The sequence below is a fragment of the Lutra lutra genome, chromosome 17 (assembly GCF_902655055.1).
Source record: "Lutra lutra chromosome 17, mLutLut1.2, whole genome shotgun sequence".
Taxonomy (NCBI): domain Eukaryota; kingdom Metazoa; phylum Chordata; class Mammalia; order Carnivora; family Mustelidae; genus Lutra; species Lutra lutra.
The window spans coordinates 18,009,139-18,024,016 of NC_062294.1; the positions used below are offsets into that span (position 1 = coordinate 18,009,139).

Consider the following 14,878-nt stretch of genomic DNA (forward strand, 5'->3'; position numbering starts at 1 on the left):
TGCTTTTATTTTTCTTGCCTAATTGCTTTGGCTAGAACTTTTAACACTCTGTCGAATAGAGTGGCAAACACAGGCATCTTTGTCTTGTTCCTGATCTTAGGAAAAGTTTTACAGTCTTTCACCATTGGGTATGATGTTAGTTATGGGCTTATCATATATGGCTTTTATTATGTTGAGACAGTTTTTGTTTATTCCTACTTTGTTGAGTGTGACTGAGATGTAACTTAACCTACCATACAATTCCCCAATTAAAGTGTTCAGTTCAGTGTTTTTCAGTATATTCACGGTGTCCTTACAGCTTTTTTACCCCTGCTTATCTCAGACTGATTGGAGAATAGTTTTCAAGTGCATGAAGACTTGCTGGAAGGTATAAGGCTGTGTGTATTATTTTAGACATCAGACTTTAAGAAAAGACTTAATATCACCCATTGTTTGAAGAGTTGGGACTCATTTCGTTTGAACAGTGACTCAACTCCAGCATCATATGATATGCAACTTAGGTTCCTGTGGAGTTGCTCCCTGTGTCATTGACACCTGCAGGTGACATGGCACCCAAGTGTGGGTATAGGATCTCCTCTGGGAGAGGATTCACAAGTTGACCCTAGGGTTTATGTAAAGGCTTGCAGGCCTGGTAAACACTATCCCACCTATGGGGTAGAGAGTTTATAGGTAGGTGTTGAGAGCTGGCTGCTGGATGTGGAAATGGCTTCCCCAGTGCAGAAACCTAAGCAACTTGTGTTTGAGTACATGTGCCTTAGTAGTTCCTTATTCCCATGGAAATTTATGGAATTAGACCCTTGTTGCTGGTGGCCAAGCTGGTTGAACTTCCCTATTTGCGTTAACCTTAAGTGGCTAAGGGTTATCCAGGAAAAATGTGCTCTAAACACAAACCCTCATTTTTGTGTCAGGAAACCGGTATGGCAGGAATGGGATCACATGTGATATTGGGCAGGGACTCAGGCCCTTCCAAACAGGGCAGGATGAGTGGGCTGACATCCAAGTCAGGGAAACCCCTGGCTATGTTGTACATGATTATTTAGACTGATGACTGCAGAGCAGTTAAGGTTGTTTGCTGCTTGGTCAGTCAAGGCATAAGAGAATGAAGACCAGGGGTGCCTGGGTGGCTCAGTGGGTTAAAGCCTCTGCCTTCGGTTCAGGTCATGATCCCAGGGTCCTGGTATTGAACCCCGCATCAGGCTCTCTGCTCAGCAGGGAGCCTGCTTCCCTTCCTCTCTCTCTGCCTGCCTCTCTGCCTGCTTGTGATCTCTATCTGTCAAATAAATAAATAAAATCTTGGGGCACCTGGGTGGCTCAGTTGGTTAAAGCCTCTGCCTTCGGCTTAGGTCATGATCTCAGGGTCCTGGGATCGAACCCCACATCGGGCTCTCTGCTCAGTGGGGAGCCTGCTTCCTCCTCACTCTTTGACTGCCTCTCTGCCTACTTGTGATCTCTGTCTGTCGAATAGATAAATTAAAAAATCTTAAAAATAGGGGCGCCTGGGTGGCTCAGTGGGTTAAGCCGCTGCCTTCGGCTCAGGTCATGATCTCAGGGTCCTGGGATCAAGTCCCGCATCGGGCTCTCTGCTCGGCAGGGAGCCTGCTTCCCTCTCTCTCTCTCTGCCTGCCTCTCTGTCTTGCTTGTGATCTCTGTCTGTAAGATAAATAAATAAAATCTTAAAAAAAAAAAATCTTAAAAATAAATAAATAAATAAATAAATAAATAAATAAAATCTTTAAAAAAAAAGAGAGAGAGAGAGAATGACCACCAGCTTGTGGCAGCCTCTACCAAGTGAAGTAAGGAAGTTGATTATTTGGTCTGCTGTTTTTCTGGGGAAAAGTACAGGTTTTAATCTAATAAGAATCCTGCCAGCAGGCTTACACTGATTCTGCCCCTGATGCTTCTTCAAGGTCCATTTTTGGCAGGAGGTCAGGCAGTTTGATAGTCTCAGTCCTTTGAACCTTGCAAGCCCCTCTTTGAAGTGCTGTTCCTTTCCCTTCCTTCCTCTTTCCCCTAACTCCTGCAGTCCAAGTTACCAGGGTCATGTGTTGGTTGGTGTCATCCTGGTTCCTGCCAGCATAATGGGGTAGCTGGTTTCAGAGGAAGATGTGTGGGTCAGAGCCTTCCTGCTGCTGCTCCCCCAAAACACAGTGGCACAGCCAGCCAGAGAAGGGAAAGGGGTGTTTGCTGTAGATGAAGGACTTGTAGAGACAGGAGCGCCATGTTGTGGGAGCTCAGGTAGTGTTAGGAAACAGGTACGTAGGTGCATGGAGCATGTTGGGGAAAGAGTAATAATCCAAGATGGGGACATGTATGTGAAAGTGTTCCTTGCAGAATCATTTACAACAGGCAACAATTGGAATGTAAATGTGCAGCCACTTGGAAATGGTCGAAAGAAGGCAACCCTGTGTTAAAAAACATTTTTGTGTGGGGACACCTGGGTGGCTCGGTCGGTTAAATGTCTGCCTTTGGCTCAGGTCATGATTCCAGGGTCCTGGAGTCAAGTCCTATGTCAGGGGGTTGGCTTCTCTCTCTCCCTCTACCTCTTCCCCTGGTTGCGCTCTCTCTCATGCTCTTTCTTTCTCTGTTCAAATAAATAAATAAAATCTTAAAAACTTTTTTTTGTGTGTATGGTAAAATATACATCACATAAAGTTGACCATTTTCACTATCTTAAAGTATAAGTTCAGTGGCCTTAAGTACATTCGGTTTTTATGCAACCATAAAGTTATATCTCAGCCCTCTTGGTTGGTGTTTTTAGTATTCTGAGCTTCTCAACTACCTGTTGGCACTCGCAGATGGTTAATATCAGGCATCATGTGTGGGTTTCTCCTGTTGTACTGTTAGAAGGTAATGACCTATTTCTCTTAGTTCTTGGGGAAATACCTCACTATTTTCTTGCACAGTACAAACAGACTAAAAAACTCTGTTCATTTCCTTTTCTGGCCTGCCTACTCATGAATGCCACTGAGACATCTTTGACCAAGGTGCACAGCATGGGCCCTGCTTTGCTGTGGATAACTTAGGTGTTTAGGTACCTGGGTGGGAAGGGTGGGGGTAGGGGCATCCTTAGGGCTTAAGGACACCCTGCCTCAACATTGGATGATCAGGGAGGCCAGTGGTGAGTGCATGTATTAGGTTACGTTAGTGAGTTTGGAGATACCCAGAGAAGAACCCTGGGGTCTTGATAATTCTATACAGACCCAACCTGGCTATATTTTTTCCATGTCTTGGTCCTTGCTGAATAGTGGCTTATCCCTGTGGGCTTGATCTTGCATCGTTCTGCCAAGCACTACCTAGGATTCAAATACTTACTTAGGTACTTCTCGAGGATAGATTCCACTGTGTTAGCTGGAGCCAGAAACCAAGGGACTGGAAACAGTGATTTCAGGAAACTTTCATCTGAAACTGAAGTTCCTGGTTACAGACATTACCTCTTGTTTCTCCAGCTACTTAAGGCATTTAGATGATATTTTAGATTTTCATTAGAAAATCAAAATATGAAGGGTCTCCAAGAACTGTGTTAAGAGTCTTATATTCATTGCTTTTCTTGTTTTTCTTTTACCAAGAAATGTTTTAGAAGGGAGATGCGTAATCATTTGCTAACCAAATTTTTTGTGTGTGTGATTTTTTGAAGGTACATGGGAATAGGACTCTCAGCTCAAGGCGTCAACATGAACAGACTTCCTGGTGAGTCATTGGTTAAGAGAATATTTGTTCTGCAATTCTGATCCATTCTGTGGTGAGAATCATGGTGGTAGCCAAGAGGTTGGAGACTATCTTACTTAAAGCCAAGTCACTGGGTGGAAAATCCTAAAACATGGCCATGGCTGGGATGGTATGGGCTTCCATTCCAAAAATTAATTGGAATTTGAACTGTTTGCAGTCAAAACCAACCTGAGCTTACTCCTAGTGGAAATACGCCTTAGTAGCCCTCACTCCCATTGGCATTTGACCATCCTGGGACTCTGGCATATATGGAGAAGAAGGCTGCTGCCAACTCTGGCTTCTTTGTTACTTCATCATTGTTAAGAATCGGTCTTTAAGTGGCCTCCCACTTAGAACGTGGTTGAGGCAATTTTTTAATAAATATGAAGTGTGTGAGACTTGGGTTTGCAGTCAGTAACCTCAGATTTGTGGAATGCTCTGGGCCCTGCAGATGGTCCTCCGATACTACCCAGGCACCCTTTCAACCACTTGGGCTATGTACAGTTGAAGGGATAGAAACCTCCACCAAAAGATGGTCCAAAGTCCATCTGTTCCTTCAGTGGCCTAAGTGACATGGTGCAAGCTACCCTGGCATCGTCATGAAGGCAGGCAAAGTCTCTTGTGTCTCTGCCCTGGCTCTCTCTACTTTTTGTGCCCCAGACACCGAGAGAAGGCAGCTGGCTTTTTCCAAAGAGAGAGCAGCACTTAAATGTTACATCTTTTCCTATCTATGCTTAATGTAAGACACAGATATCTTTTTCTAATTGACCAATTTCAAGAACTTGAAATCTAGACTTGCTCAGGATTCAGCTACTTGTCAGGAGTCTGAAATGTTTTGGCTTTGATCTCAGGGAAAACTGGACTTTAGTTATTAATCAGGATGTGTGTGGCATATTTGACTTCTTTGTGTAGCATGTGACTGTAATCTCCGCCCCCCCCCCCCGATTTTATTTATTTATTTGAGAGAGAGAGAGAATGCCTGCAAGCAGGGAGAAGGGACAGAGGGGGAAGAAGAGGGACAAGGGGCTTGATCTCAAAACCCTGAGATCATGGAGCCGAACTCAAGAGTCAGTGGCTTACCCAACTGAACCACCCGGATGCCCCTTAATCTTTTTCTTATTCCAAGTGTGCTCTTTGAACTTTTGCACTGCTTTGGTGGCAGGGAAGAAGAGGCTTATTATGTAGAAGTAACTGTTATAATCTGTTATTAACTGTCACTTTAAGCAACCTTGAACATTGGTTAAATGAAATTTTGTTAATTCAGATTTTGTTAATCCAGAAAAGAATACTATGCAGCCATGAAAAGAATGAGGAGGTTCTTTAGGTACTGATTTAGAGTAATCTCTAGAGTGTATTGTTAAGTGGAAAATGTAAGGCATAGAACAGTGTATGATATGCTATGAAGTGTGTAAAAATTAAAAAGGCAAATTGAGCATATCTGTACCTGCTTATACATGCATTGAATATCTTTGGAAATCTATAGAAAAACTTGTAATATCAGCTATCCCTTAGGAAGTGACAGGATGACTAGGGATAGGACTGGGAAAGAAATTTTTTGTTTTCAAAATCTTCACATTTTCTTTCTTGTGAATATATTATTTGTTTAAAAAGTGTAAATAGAATTAAAATAAGCAAAAGCAGATGCCCTTGTATCAAGGAGTCCTCACATCTATCAGGTGGATTTGGAATACAGCCTTTAACCATGCACAAGGCTTGGTATTCCAAGTTTCACATGCTCATCCTTCTTTAGTAAGAACCGTTTTTTGCATTGCTCATTTGGTTTGAGATCCATGGAGTGGAGCAGATGAGGTGGGAGGGGGAGGTTCAAGATCTATCTGGGCTGACCTGAGTCTCTTTGAGATGGAGCCATGTGGAGCTGGCCATATCTGTTTGCCTCACTCATAAGATGGAGTTTTTGACCCCCTCTGCACCAGTTGGAGGCCAGCTGCTGGTCATGTGCCTTGATGTTGAGAGGGTAATACTGTGTCAAAATGCATTTGGGGCCCTTATGCCTTCAGACCCTGTCTAGGCCCAGGACGTGGGCCTATAGGAGAAGGGGCTTGGAGACAGTAGATGAGGTGTTGGTCCCTACACTAATGTATCTGGAGAGTTGGCACCTTTTTTTACATCCTGAGTGGTGTGTCTCTTGTTTGGCAGGAGAAAGGGGCCCCTTTGGGAATTACACCTATTTTCATTTCACTCTGGCTACCGGCTCTGAGGGCTTTTCTTCCTGTCATTTCTTTCTTTCTTCTTTTTTTTTTTATAAAGATTTTATTTATTTATTTATTTGACAGACAGAAATCACAAGTAGGCAGAGAGGCAAGCAGAGAGAGAGGGGGAAGCAGGCTCCCTGCTGAGCAGAGAGCCCATTGCGGGGCTTGATCCCAGGACCCTGGGACTATGACCTGAGCTGAAGGCAGAGGCTTTAACCCACTGAGCCACCCAGGCGCCCCCTCCTTCTTGTCATTTCTGATAATCTCCCTGATTATTCCTTAAGGTAGAAAGTAGGAATCAGGGGCGTCTAGGTGGCTCAATTGTTAAGTATCTGCCTTCGGCTCGGGTCGTGGTCCCGGGGTCCTGGAATTGAGCCCCACATCGGGCTCCCTGCTTGATGGGAAGCCTGCTTCTGCCCCCGCTCTGCTCCCCACTTGTGTTCCCTCTCTTACTGTGTCTCTCTGTCAAATAAATAAGTAAAATCTTTAAAAAAAAAAAAAAAAAGTAGGAATCAGTTTGCAGCTAGATAGGGATTCTCCCTAGGAAGGATGGATGCCTCTGGCTTTCCCAGGAGACAGGACTGGCTGAATGGCTGAAAAGACCTAGCACAAGACAGATGTAGGGGTAGAGGGAAGAAGTTCCTCTTAGGAATGATGGTGGGCTTGTTTATCCCAATGCTGGATTTGGAAGATCAGAATCTCCTTTGACACTTTTCATTTTCTGGGATTGCTTTCTTTGGTATGTGTACATACATATGCAGGGGGTGGGGGTAGTTAATGAGCATGCATTATCCAAAACTGAAAGTATCATCGTTCATAACAATTGGACCTGAAGCTACTAGCATGTATTCCACTGGGGACATGAGAGGGAGGATGACAGCAGCTAAAGCCTTTCTGGCTGTTGCTTCTGATTTCCAAGAGACCCTTGGTTGTGATGAAGGCTATTGGGAGTTTTAGGATATATGGTTGGTGGGAGGTGAGTGACGATGGTGGCCTAGGCTGGGTCTAGAATTTGAGACTTTGGTGTTAACTTCAGGTGAGATATTTGAGTGTTGATGTATCTTCTTCTTTTTTTTTTTTTTTTAAAGATTTTATTTATTTATTTGACAGAGAGAGATCAAAAGTAGGCAGAGAGGCAGGCAGAGAGAGAGGAATGGAAGCAGGCTTCCTGCTGAGCAGCGAGCCCGACGTGGGAATCGATCCCAGGACCCTGGGATCATGACCTGAGCCGAAGGCAGCGGCTTAACCCACTGAGCCACCCAGGCGCCCCAAATGTTGATGTATCTTCTTGATAGATACTGTTGTGTCTGAGGGAGAGTGGTGGTTACTGTGGGTTTACAGGGGTGTTTTGGCTTGGTGTTGAGAGACATACAGGAGTTTAACAGGTGGGTCTGTGTGGTGGTACAGTAAGACCTGTGAGTAGATCTGTAAGTTGTCTTGTGTGATGGGATGCTTTCCTGGGGACAGTCAGAATGACCCAGTTGAAGGAAGAGTCTTATGTTCCATTCCAAGGGGCATGGACTTCTTTATTTAAGCAGTGGGGATTGCAGGAGTATTCTGAACATAGGCAAAATGTGATTAGATTTGCTAATAAGTAACTAGTTCAAGAGTGAACTGTTGTAGAGGAGACCTTCCAGAGAGGGTGGAGGCTAAGCTGGGCAGCCTGGGCAGTAAGAATCATAAGAGCTTAGGCGTGTGATGGAACTTCAGAAGGTGGTAGGTTTTGGTTAAAAAAAGGACTCCTTTCCTTATTCTGAAATACTTAACTGGAAGCATTTCATCATAAGTGGACAGTTATATTTATATGTGCCTTATGGGTGTATATTGAGATAACTCAGTATTATCTTGTGTAGTTAAGAAGAATCCTGCTAGGTCATTGGGAGGAGTTCCTTATTTTCATGACTGTATATGTAGATTACTTTTGATTTGTAAGTTTAAAAAAACTTGTCAGCGAATCTATCAGGGCCAGCTGGTCTTTTGGGGAGGACATTTTAAAGACTTTCCCTTCCTTTCCTGTTAGCTTGTTCAAGTAAGTTCATTCTTGTGGCATCACTTTCCGTATATTCTGCTTCGGCCATCTGATTCTCTTTATGGGAAAATGGCTCTGATTAATATTGTCAAAACCTAAAAAAAAACTGGCTCAGTTAGAGCTCTTGACTCTTTTTTAAAAAATATTTATTTATTTATTTGACAGAGATTACAAGTAGGCAGAGAGGCAGGCAGAGAGAAAGAGAGAGAGAGGAGGAAGCAGGCTCCCCACTGACTAGAGATCCTGAAGCGGGGTTCGACCCCAGGACCCTGGGATCATGACCTGAGCCAAAGGCAGAGGCTTTAACCCACTGAGCCACCCAGGCGCCCCGAGGACATGACTCTTGATCTCGGGGTCATGAGTTCAAGCCTCATGTGGCATGTAGAGATTACTTAAATAAATAAACTTTTTTTTTTTAAAGATTTGCTTATTTGAGAGAGAGAAGGAGAGTGCAGGGGGGAAGGGCAGAAGGTGAGGAAATGGGAGAAAAATCTTAAACAAACTCTCTGCTGACCAGACCATAAGATTCACCCCTTTAAAGTATGCATTTCAGTGATTTTAATGTACTCACAGAGTTGTGCTACCATCACCTCTATCTAGTTCCAGAACATTTTCATCACCCCAAAGAGAAGCCCCATACCCATTAGCAGTCATTCTCTGATTCTCCTTCCCTGTAGCCCCTGGAAACCACTAATCTACTTTCTGTCTCCATGGATTTTCCTTTTTCTGGACATTTCATATCAGTGGAGTCATACAACAGGTGTTATATTTGCATACCGCTTCTTTCACTTAGCATAATGTTCTGAGCTTCATCTAAGTTGTAGTGTGTATTAGAACTTCGTTTCTTCTTATGGCCAAATAATATTCTATTATATGGGTATATCACATTTTGCTTACCCATGTGTCTGTTGGTGAGTATTTGGATTTTTTTTTTTAAAGATTTTATTTATTTGACACAGAGCGAGCGAGTGAGAGAGAGAGAGCAAGCACAGGCAGGGGGAACGGCAGGTAGAGGAGAAGCAGGCTCTCTGCTGAGCAGGGAACCCAACGGAGGGCTTGATCCCCGGACCCTGGGATCATGACCTGAGTCAAAGGCAGATGCTTAACCCACTGAGCCACCCAGGCACCCCTGTTTTCTTTTTTTTAATGAATATTTGGATTGTTTCTACTTTTTGACTGTTATGATTTATGCTGTAAACATTTGTGTACAAGTTTTTGTGTGGACATATGTCTCGTTTCATTTGGTTGTATACCTAGGAGTGGAATTGCTGGGTCATGTGGTAACAACTTTTATTTAGGGTTTTGATCTATTTAATTTTTATGGTGTGAGGTAAGGATCCAACTTCATTCATTTGCCTGTGGCTGTCCAATTGTCCTAGCATCAGTTGTTGAAAAAACTATTCTTTCCTTACTGAATGATCTTGGTACCTGTGTTGAAAATAATTTGAGCCAAAGATGTATGGATTTTTTTTTTCTAGATTCTCAATTCTATTCCATTGATCTATATATTTGTCCTTGCCTATACCATACTGTCTTATTACTGTTGCTTTGTAGAAAGTTTTGAAATCGGGAAGTGTGAGTCCTTGAACTTTTTTCTTCTTTTTCAGGATTGCTCTGACTCTTCCGGTTCCCTTGCAATTCCATATGAATTTTAGAATCAGCTTGTTAATTACTATAAAGAAATCAGGTGGGATTTTAATGGATTGCACTGAATCTGTAGATCAGTTTGGGAAGTATTGTCATCCTAATAATGTTAAATCTTCTGGTCCATGAATGTGAAATGTTTTTCCATTTGTTTAGATCTTCTTTAATTTCCTTCAGCAGGGGTGCCTGCGTGGCTCAGTCATTAAGCGTCTGTCTTTGGCTCAGGTCATGATCCTAGGGTCCTGGGATCGAACCCATGTCCAGCTTCCTGCTCGTTGGGAAGCCTGCTTCTCCCTCTCCCACTCCCCTTTCTTGTGTTCCCTCTCTCACTGTGTGTCTCTCTCTGTCAAAAATAAATAATATCTTTTAAAAAGAATAAAGATAGATGTTTATTGTTACATATTTTCTATGAGTACTACTTTATGCCTCACAATTTTTTAAAAAATATTTTATTTATTTATTTGAGAGAAAGATAGTAAGGGAGCACATGTGGTGGGAGGGGCAGAGGGAGAGGGAGAAGCAGACTCCTTGCTGAGTAGGGAGCCCTATAAAGTTTGATCTCAGGTGCCCCTCACAAAATTTTTTAATTTATTTGAGAGAGAGAAGAGAAAGAGTGCATGTGGGGGAAGGACAGAGGAAGAGAGAGTCTTAAGCAGACCTCACGGTGAGTGTGGAGCCTGACTTGGGGCTCAGTCTCGCAACCCTCAGATCATGACCTGAGCCAAAACCAAGAGACAGATGCTTAACCAACTATGCCACCCTAGCGCCCTCTCTTTTTATGAATTTGATATGCTGTTTTAGTTTGAGCTTTTCATTTTAAGGTAGTTATTACATTCTTTATTCTTGATTTTCTTCCTGACCTAGGTTGTATTCAAGACAATAGAATGCTTGAATAATTTTCACATGATCGGGCACTATTTATTTGTTTAATTGGCTGAGCCTGACCTTTTCCCATCATGATCAGTAATATGATGTGGTCTGTACTTTGAAAAAGTTTGCTTAAAAAAAAAAAAGAAAGAAAAAGTTTGCTTAATGCTCATTTATACTCTAGCACATCAGGTTTTGTGAAATATGTAGGTACAGAGTTTGTTCCCAGTCCACCATAGAGTTTTCTGTACATTTGTTTTTTCTTATTCATTTATATATCAGTCTATTTTATGAATTTGTTATTAGAGGGTAAAAGAAATTTTGAAAATAATGTCACCTGCAACCTTGTGCCTACGGGCTGAGCTCAGGCTTCAGGTTGGAGGGTTTAAGCAGCTTTGCGCCTGATGGTTGTTACTAGGTCAGGGAGACAGTGGGAGCCACTGAGGGATTTAAGCGGAGGTGTGATCTGTCCAGGTTGGAGGGGGCAGGAGCAGGTGCAAGGAGGCCAGTCTCAGTGGTCCAGAAGAGCATGGTGGTATCTGGGATTCGAGAGATGGGGAGGAGGACGGGCCCTGTGGAAGTAGGTCATCCAGCTTGGTATCTTCTGAGTAGTAGGTGAACAGACTGCAAACTACTATGTTGTGCTTGTAGGATTTTGCTGATAATTTGTTTTAAAAATTCTTTTATTAATAAAATGGCCTGGTGATAGCCATTTTAGATGCCAAGTCTCAGTGTCATTCAGAGCAAGTAGAAGAGTGCAAATCGAATCGCCCTTGTCTGAGTGACTCTAAGAAGAAGGTAACTTGGGAAGTCCAACCTTCGCCTGCGCAGGTGCTGCTGCAAGAAGTACCTGGTCTTTGGCTTAGTCCAGCCTTTCACGAGTCCCTGGAAGAGAAACTTACGAGAAAGGAGAGGCCCAAGTGTAGAACTGAAGCCCCTTTTCTTATAGTTCCTGATCTGGTTGAGTGAAACCAGTAACAACAGATGATGGACTTGACTGAGAGAGAGCCTCCACCCCTCTCTACTTCTTGACTGTAGGAGATAACCTCTGTCATGCACATGCGAGGGCATGCACACACACACACATACGCGCGCGCACACACAGAGTCCCCCACACCCCTCCCCGCCCTTCTTTTCTCCTCTGCCCTGGGCTGCTGGTTTCTCTGGTTGCTTGCATCTGGTTGCTGAGTAGAACTTACGGTAGCTGCGTGAAGTAGGTGTGGAGGCGGTAGAGGCAGTTCTCTCTTTCTTTGAGGGGCCCCAGGACTCTGTGGCCTGTGAATGGTTGACCGTACTTTGCCAAGGCCTGAAAGTGCAGTTGAAAGGCAGCTCGTGAGCCATCCAGGCAGTTATACAACTCACTTCTCTGGCTCTTCTCTGTCTTTGAGCAGGTCACATCTCCTGAAACCTCAGTGCTTTGTTTACGGTCCAGCACACAGTGAACCTGCTTGCCTCAAACTAAGTTTATCTGACTGCAAAACCCAGATCCTCCTGCTTTCCTTGTGTCCACTGGCAGTCGCTGTTCACCCAGCCCCCAGGTGGCACTCTTCAGACTTATCTCACCCTGTCCCTTTCTGCATCCATCCCATGGTTCTGCCGCTCTGCAAGTATGTCTTTAATCTGGTCCCCTTCTCTATCCTTACTGTCATTGCCTCCCCATTGGGCTCTTCCCGTGGCCTCCAAATTCATTGCTCTATCTCAGGTCTCTGCTCTCCACTTCCTGTCCCTTGCCTGTTTTGTGCTTCTGACCCCTCTGCCAGGGACACAGGCCTGTAAGCCTTGCTTGGCATCTTCTGCCCTCTCTACCCTCTACATGGGCTGCACACCAGTGTGTTTGTGAGGCCCGAGATACGCTGCAGACATCTCTGCTCTGCCTCTTGATAGGTGCCCTTCTTACTGTGGGAGTATCCTTCCTGCTTGTGTCCCCCTGTGCAATACTGCCTAACCCTTTTGGTCCTGACCACATTTGTCTCATGACATTTACCTCTCTGCCTTGTGTGACTTATTCATACTTACCCAACGATACCCTCACTGGGACTTGGACCACATCTTTTTATCACCACTCTTCCAGCGTGAGCATAATGCCCATGGGCTCTTTCTGCATCTTTCTGTGCTCTGCTTCAGTGCTGTGGCTTCAGTAAACCAAGTATGGTTCTCAGGAACCATTCCTGAGTCAGGTCCCTGCTGGCCTGCAGCCTGCTCTTGGCTGGGAGAAGCCTTTATTTGGATCGTAGCTTCCCTACTATGCCCTAACTATTGTGGCACTGATTGTGCATGGGGGCTCTGCTGCCACCTTCTACCTGTAAGAGGAGTGACCGTCCCCCCTTCTCTGTTTGTTAGGGCTCAGTGTCATTGAATCAGCTCTGGGCTCACATTTAGTCATGTGAGGAAACACATCTTTAGGGTTGCGGTCAGCTTGTGGAGCAGTATGTAGCTCAGTGCTTAAGAGCATGGACTCTGGAGTCACACGGTCTGCATTTGCATCCTGGCAGCTGTGTTACCTGAGGTAAGTTACTTAACTGCTCTGTGCCTCTCTTTTCCCCATCTGTAAAATGGAAACAATACTTGTAGGTAACTCACATATGGAATGGCTTTGAGAATTTAGTAAGGTCCTGCATAGTGATTAGAACAGTGTCTAATAAAAAAGGGGTACATACATGTTAGCTTTTGTTGTAATTGAGAAAAAGTGTTTTTTCTACCTGTGGAAGGAAGAACCTATACATTTGAAGTTTTTTTTTTTTTTTTTTAAACATTTTATTTATTTATTTGAGAGAGAGACAGTGAGAGAGAGCATGAGCGAGGAGAAGGTCAGAGGGAGAAGCAGACTCCCCATGGAGCTGGGAGCCTGATGTGGGACTCGATCCAGGGACTCCAGGATCATGACCTGAGCCGAAGGCAGTCGCTTAACCAACTGAGCCACCCAGGCGCCCACATTTGAAGTTCTTAAGTAAATAAATAAATACAGTTTTTTTTTTTTTTTTAGATTTTTTTTATTTATTTGTCAGAGAGAGAGAGGGAGAGCGAGCAAGTACAGGCAGACAGAGTGGCAGGCAGAGGGAGAAGCAGGCTCCCTGCTGAGCAAGGAGCCTGATAGGGGACTTGATCTCAGAACGCTGGGATCATGACCTGAGCCGAAAGCAGCCGCTTAATCAACTGAGCCACCCAGCGTCCCTAAATAAATACAGTTCTTTTATGAATGTGTATCAGAGTGGAGTTAGATGTAATTGAAACTACATTTTGTTTCCAGTGCTTGTGTTTTCTGTATTTGAGTAGCCATGTTAGTATGTGTTAACTGGAGTTGAGTTATGGTGGATGAGATGGCATAGCAAACAAACAGGATGTTGATGTTTCAAGTGTTTTCTTGTAGGTTTTCCTATATTAGCTCCACAAGGACGTCTTTGCTTCTGGGGCTGTCAGGAGACTCATGGGGTCTCACTTGGTCCTGGGAGCAGACAAGAACAGAGTACCTTCAGTATGAGGCTGGTGGTCAGACTTTCCAAGGAACATCCGGGCCTGTCTCAGCTTGCACGGTCAGAAGTTTCTGCATGGTCAGAAGTTTTGAGGTTTACCTTTTGTAAGGTGTTTTTGACCTCCATTAAATGTGAAACTAAGGAACACATGTGGTCCAAAATAAGAATATCAGAATTCATGGACAAACGGCTTGAAAGCAGGGCAGATAGTCTACAGGCAGGTGAGTACCCTCAGCCCGACCCTCCCATTGCTGAGCTGGCAGCAAGCAGCGTGGGCTGCGATCCCTGGATTGAGGAAGCAGGGGAAAAGTCAGAGGCGTGGACAGAGGGAGGGTTTTGGGCTTCTCCTAATCTTGAGGGCTTTGAAGGGGTTGAGGATAAGACAGATTCTCCTTTTGTGCCTTGAACCTCAGAGAGGGCCAGGAGGATTCAAGCTGTGTGGATAGGTAGCCCCGTCTGCATCAGAGCTGGGTAGCTGGTAATTTCCTCTTTGCCATTTCTGTGCAGGAGGCAGCTGTTGTCTTAGTGTGGCATGTATTACCTTAATTACTACAACCCCTCAGGAGAACCCTTGAGGCAAACTTCCTTCATACTGTTGGAAAAGAAGCAGCTCCACAGCTGGGGACTGGGGGTTGGGGGGGTGCATATCTCCTGAAGCAGATGGCACCTCACAACTAGGCTCTGGTAGGGGGTGAGAGGGTAGTAAGGGGACTGTCTGCCTTGCTCCCACAGGATGGTCCTGTTCAAGTGAACATCTTTTCCTCCCCCTAGAGCTTACTTTAATTAAGCCTACCCTGAACCGTCTGTTAGGAGCATGCCCCCAGAAGTGTTTGTGTCCTGATCTCGTGGCTGGGGCCTGCTTCCACTGGGTGGGACAGATTCTACAAATGGCCGATATTTCTCATTTGCATGTGCCATGGGAGAAGAATAGCAGATAGCAGAGATGAGGG

The 14,878-nt window shown here is 44.4% G+C and overlaps 1 protein-coding gene across 2 annotated transcripts in view; it reads left to right on the forward strand.

Moving 5' to 3' along the window:
* Nucleotides 1-14,878, forward strand: part of RANBP10 (RAN binding protein 10) — a 68,463-nt gene that overhangs the window by 22,104 nt on the left and 31,481 nt on the right. Inside the window, exons 2-3 of one of the 2 annotated variants that reach the window (XM_047711066.1) lie at nt 3,635-3,687; nt 9,555-9,634. In XM_047711066.1, the coding sequence (XP_047567022.1) occupies nt 9,592-9,634 (43 nt within the window). In that variant the 5' untranslated portion in view covers nt 3,635-3,687; nt 9,555-9,591. The remainder of the gene's footprint in view (nt 1-3,634; nt 3,688-9,554; nt 9,635-14,878) is intronic. The other variant, XM_047711065.1, reaches the window with a different exon arrangement.